Source organism: Aptenodytes forsteri, unplaced genomic scaffold (assembly GCF_000699145.1).
Source record: "Aptenodytes forsteri isolate BGI_AS27 unplaced genomic scaffold, ASM69914v1 Scaffold255, whole genome shotgun sequence".
Taxonomy (NCBI): Eukaryota; Metazoa; Chordata; class Aves; order Sphenisciformes; family Spheniscidae; genus Aptenodytes; species Aptenodytes forsteri.
The window spans coordinates 11,282,944-11,288,755 of NW_008794888.1; the positions used below are offsets into that span (position 1 = coordinate 11,282,944).

Consider the following 5,812-nt stretch of genomic DNA (forward strand, 5'->3'; position numbering starts at 1 on the left):
GTTTCGGCTGGGATAGAGTTAATTTCCTTCCTAGTAGCTGGTACAGTGCTGTGTGTTGGATTTAGGATGAGAACAATGTTGCTAACACACCCATGTTTTAGTTGTTGCTGAGCAGTGCTTACACTGGTCAAGGACTTTTCAGCTTCCCATGCTCTACTGACCGAGAAGGCTGGAGGTGCACAAGAAGCTGGGAGGGGGCACAGCCAGGACAGCTGACCCAAACTGGCCACAGGGACATTCCATACCATGTGACATCATGCTCAGTACATAAACTGGGGGAAGCTGGCTGGGGGGGCTGCTGCTCGGGGACTGGCTGGGCATCGGTCGGCGGGTAGTGAGCAATTGCAGTGCTTTGTATATTCTTCTTAGTATTATTGCTATTATTATTATGAGTAGTATTTTATTTCAATTATTAAACTGGTTTTATCTCAATCCACGAGTTTTCTCAGTTTTACTCTTCCGATTCTCTATGCCATCCCACTGGGGGCGGAGTGGGCGAGTGGCTGCGTGGTGCTCAGTTGCCGACTGAGGTTAAACCACGACACTCAGCCTGCCATCAGGAGACCAGTAAATGCACAATGAGATGCAGTGAGCTTCTGTAATGAGGGTGTTTCTTAAATTAAACTGGGACTCCAAGTAGAACCTGTTCATAGGAACCTCAGAGTTAACTTACAATTTCAGAGACATGTCAGATATCACAGGACTGCTAGTTATAGCACAGTGCTATAACCTACATGGTGCTAAAAGTGGGACATCCACGGTGGAGCTGTCTCAGCCAGCCCCCTTCACAGGCATATTGGAAATCCATGGGGTAAAAATGGGGCCAGCATCCCAGAAACTTTAAAAATACAAAAAGAATGCCCTCATTTAACAGGAGGCGTACTGAACTGAACCCATTCCATGTCCTTTCTTGAACTGAGTACTCCACGGGAAACAGATTAAAATTAGGTGTGTGGGAAGCACGCACTGTGCAAAAACCAAACTGGCAAACTTACTCAGTTTCCACAATGACAGTCTGTCTAAAGCTTGTTAAATTTCTGAAGGCATCTGTAAACTGTAAAAGATAAATGAATTGGAGTTAAAGGCAAACAGAAACAAAGATCAACATCACATGAAGGACTGAGGCTTCAGCTGTAAAGTTTTAATCCAGAACATGCTACTATAGGCACAAATAAAGCAGGCTGATCTGTCACATCCACCATGCAAGGTATTGCAGAAGAGGAGTGGTGGGATGGTGCTGTAACACAGGGAATATAGGAGAGCAGTAGAGGGATGGAGAGACACGATTTGAATGACTGTCAGGCAGTGCATTAGGGTTGCCTGGCTGGATAGCTACAGATACTCCCTTGCAGACTCATCGCTTAGAAGGGCATCTCTGCGGTACCAACCTACGTACAAGTAGAGGGAAGAGGGAGAAGTAGGCATCCTAACAGATAGCATGTGTCCCTAAGATGCAGTGAAGTGGGATTGTCAGGGGTTGATCTTGTGGGGAGAAGCACAGCACTGATGAAAGCACTGGGGGTTGGATGGGGTCAGTAGAAAAGTCACTGCTCTTCCTCATCCCATGTGAAGCAGGGAACAACTGGCGGAGGCAGCTGCCTCCAACTGCCACACAAGCAGGAGGCACCATGAGAAAAGGATAAGATGTCTAAGTCAACTGAAATGAAAGATAAACTATCCCTCTTTGTAATAAAATAAAAATTATTTTCTATGCTATTTTCACTTTTGCATACTATTACATATCTATTCTAGTGCTGCATATCATGCACTTTGTAGCCATGTCATGAAAAAACGTTGAACAAAAAAATTGAGGAAAATATTTTTTAACATTCTGGAGGGACAATTTTTGATTACTTTCTGATAAAACATTCACAGGAAGCAATATAATAACATGAAGAATTTGATAACCATTTCTGATGAATTCTGAGTAATATTTGGTGAATATTTTTTGATCAGCCATCTGGTAGAGTTGCATATCTCTTCTTCCTTACCTCCAGAACGTGACATAAGCAAATCCACTTGTTTCAACATGGCAGTATAAATTAAACTGTTCATCTTATTTCTCCAGGAAATCCATTACAAGATTTTATTTATAATCATAAAACGCTCAAAATGTGTAATATCCATTTCACTAATAGCATTAAAATACTAATACTGGTATGCTTATGGAAGAGGCTTATTATTTAGGTATTTAGACACAGCTGGACAGCCATTCTGAAAAGTTTGTGCTGTGTGGAAATGAGGGCTTTCTTAAAAAAAAAAATTGTTCATTTTTACTCATACCACTGAGTATTACTGAGCCCTCAGCAAACAGCAGAGATCAGAAACTAAATGAGTTGGAAAACTTTGCTCAGCCCCATGGTTTCTGGAGAGGGAATGGTGAAAGATACAGAGCAATTTATGAGAGAAGTTCCCAGAATAGAAGTGGCACTAAAAATGCAGATATTACTTATTTCAGGTACATCCCATCACTTCAGCAAGAGCCATGCATGTACTCATCTGAGGGCAAAATTCAAGTCTTTTATGAATAGGTCTAAACTAGTGTGAAGCATTCTTTGAAAGAAGTAGATTTCTCAAGTGAAACTCTCCTAGGCTCCACATTAAAGGCAGCATGTATACCCTCTGTCTGCATGACATTCAGGAAAGCATTAAATACACAGAAAAGGTTTAAAAAATCGTCACTCACAAACTCTGTTATATTTTGGAACACCTCTTCATACTGCACAGAATTTATAGGTTGAACACTTTTACTGTAAAATTCTTCCAGTGTAATGACCCCTGGGAATATTTTTCCTGGAATGAGAACAGAGAATATTAATTAATTAGAAAGCATTCAAGTAAGTCAAGTTTCATCTTAGAGTTCTCCAGCCTTCAGAGACGGGGAAATACAATGCAGAAATCAATCAGTGCTATTTTTTATATACTGGAGGAATCAGTAGGGGACAAATGTTTGCTCATTCAATTCAGCCACAATTCAGGACATACTCTGGCTAACTGGGAAGCAGGCAGGATACTGGGCTCAACCAAACTGGCCAGACTATGAAACTGAATAAAGTTAAACTGTAAGCATGGCCTGAAGCTAACAAAAGAGTCCATCTGAGGTGTTACAGCATTTAGTGAGAAAATACCTATATTAAGGACTTAAAATTTGCAGTTGCAGCCACTAAGCAGCTAACGTGGTTCACCATATCTGAGAAAGTGATTCAGTATCTACCTGCTTCTTTAGGCTTACAAGTAAATTTGAAAATCCTGCCTGCTGGCACTTAAATAAGAAGCCCCATTTGCTCACACGCTTGGCAGTTAGCAGCATCTCAGAGACACACTTCAACAGGACTGTGATGAGTCTTTAGCAATAGGGAAAATCAAGCCGGTTGTTCAGAGATCTTCATGGGTTTGGGCTTTTTTAAATCCTGGACATTAATATTGATGTCAGGTTTACACTTGCATTTTTTCCTGCTTTTCACTCATTTTAATCTCCAGTACCCCTGACAGAGAACTTGCCTTCTTTTCCTAGCACATTAGCCTCTTTGGCTGTTACTGTTTTGTGAGATAACAATCTAGGTCATTGTAGCAGTGGCTGTCTGCAAAGCAAGGCATTATTCAGCAGTCACTTTCCCAGACTGATTATGTTTTCAGTTATAACATGAGAACCAGGGATATGGGAAGAAAAATTCACCTGAGCAGTATGAAGCAACTAAAAATATAGATTGCCCTTCTGCAACTCACCTCTGTGACAATCCTTGTTCCTATAGTAGAATCCATACTGGCACAGGCATATCAAAGTGCTATTTAAAGCAACACATTTAGCCAAATTTGTTCCACAATGGTTTGGGTTGCACAAGCCCCCTGCTACAAAGATGAAAGATATTGACATCAGGATTTCTATGAATTTGCAATAGCCAGTTCATATATAAAGTAGTTCGTATATTAAATAGTTCATATATACTTCTACTAAAGGAAACTACCAGGTATATTTTATAGAGTATAGATGCAATTAGAGAGCACATGGCTATGTCTTGCTTGCTTAATGTCTGTATAGTAACTGTTTTCCCTACCCAATCCAGCAGGATATCACAGTGAGGACACAGAGTAAGGCTGAAATTCATTATCTGTCGTACTGAGCACTCCCAATCTAACTCTACTTAATACAACTAAAACCAAAACAAACAAAAAAAAGTATATTGAGGGTGGCCAAAATCAGTGACTAAGTTAGAAAAAGGCAGACTACAATAGCCTGTGCGTCTTTAATACTGCACTGGTAGGTACTTGCCTTATTATAACACAGTGTCATGGTAGGGTCCTTTACTGCAGACATTAATAAAATGAAAACTCCCAAGTTAATCATTATAGTATACATACCTCAATAGATATCAGAGTATGCTGCTAAGGAATTTGTTGCAGGGCTTACAGCTGTCACCATAATATGACTGATTATATTAACTGGCCGCTATACCATACTTCTACAGCAGCAAAACTTTGCGGATTTGTGCTGACTGCTGCCTTCTACTTACTTGCTGGAATTGTTGCTGAAGATGATGATGTGCTCATTCCTGGAAAAGGGAAAATAACTTAATATGTCAGCCCTGTTAGTGCCTTGGTTATGCTGAGGCTATCGAAGGCAGCATGGTATGATGCCTCAAAACCTTTCCTAATCCTGCTTCTACCTTGCCCTGTACTCTAGCCAGTGCCTTGCCCTTATTTCCTGCAACCTGTTGTTCAGTGTGATTTACCCTGCATGCCCGCCTGTGATATCTCTTCTCTGGCAACCTCTCTCTCCACTTAATTTGCTCTCTCCCTGCAAATTTTCTCTGTCCAAAGGCTAGGCAGGCTCCTCACATCTCTCCCTCGCCCCAGATGCCAAGCTTGTCATTGCTACCCCAAGACCAGGGCAAGGTTCTTGTTTGCGCCCTCACAGCATCTTCAGTGTATCCAGAGCATCCTGTGATTTATGCCTCTGTCCTGAGCCAACCCAGGTCCTCTTCAACACCAACATATTTAAACACTTGGAAGACTAGTAGCACTACAGGAAAAATTCCAGCTAATCCTTCCTTGAAAATCAACGTGTGAGAGGCTAGCCTAGAAACATGCACAGCAATAAGAAGGAGAAAACTCTTAGAAAGATGTGATAGCAAATCCACCAGAAGAAAGAAATTTAGAGAGCAGTAGGACATTAGAATAATCTCAGTTATATTTAATTTTTTATAGGGTATGCTCTTTGCCTAAAATGGTCACAGTTATACTTTGTCTAAGTAATTATATATTCTGTAAGGATTTTAAAGTATGTATTTCAAATCTATACATAATTTCTTAGTTTACAAGCAATTAAAAGTTATATTTCAATATACATTATATATAGGATGGTAATTACAGTTCTCTTCCAAGTCACCAAATTCTGCTTTTCACCCTGCCTGGTTTCTTTCACTTAACTCCATAGTACGTTCTCATAGGTGAGGTAGAGATTTTTGTGCCAAGGGGAAAAATACAGTAACTCTCTTTCATCCCTCCAAAAGTGGAAAGGAAAACACTTAATGAAGTTTCATTGGCTAGAGGGCTCATCTCCAAATAATGTTTTTCCAGAGCTCCTACTGAAGCCAAATTCTTTTTCTGGAGGCAGAGACCACAGGTAAAAAGAAACAAAGCTTGTGAAATCCTCCCCAACACTTTCCACTTGCAGCAAAAGCCAGCAGGGAAGAGTGGAGGGGAGACAGAGTATTGACCAGGTGCTCTTTGTCTCCCCTGGTACATCCCACTGGGACGGGGCTTGGCAGGGCATGGGGGATTCCCGGCAGGGACCACGCTGTGGGACCCAGCC

At 41.1% G+C, this 5,812-nt stretch overlaps 1 protein-coding gene across 1 annotated transcript in view; it reads right to left on the bottom strand.

Annotated features, from left to right (window-relative positions):
• The window catches only part of MUC13 (mucin 13, cell surface associated), a gene marked incomplete at its 5' end in the record, with an annotated part of 14,741 nt that extends 10,892 nt beyond the window's left edge, over positions 1-3,849 (bottom strand). The window contains 3 exons of the mRNA XM_019470920.1: positions 996-1,054; positions 2,687-2,793; positions 3,727-3,849. Coding sequence (XP_019326465.1) covers positions 996-1,054; positions 2,687-2,793; positions 3,727-3,849 — 289 coding nt within the window. The remainder of the gene's footprint in view (positions 1-995; positions 1,055-2,686; positions 2,794-3,726) is intronic.
• Positions 3,850-5,812: the final 1,963 nt, after the last annotated feature.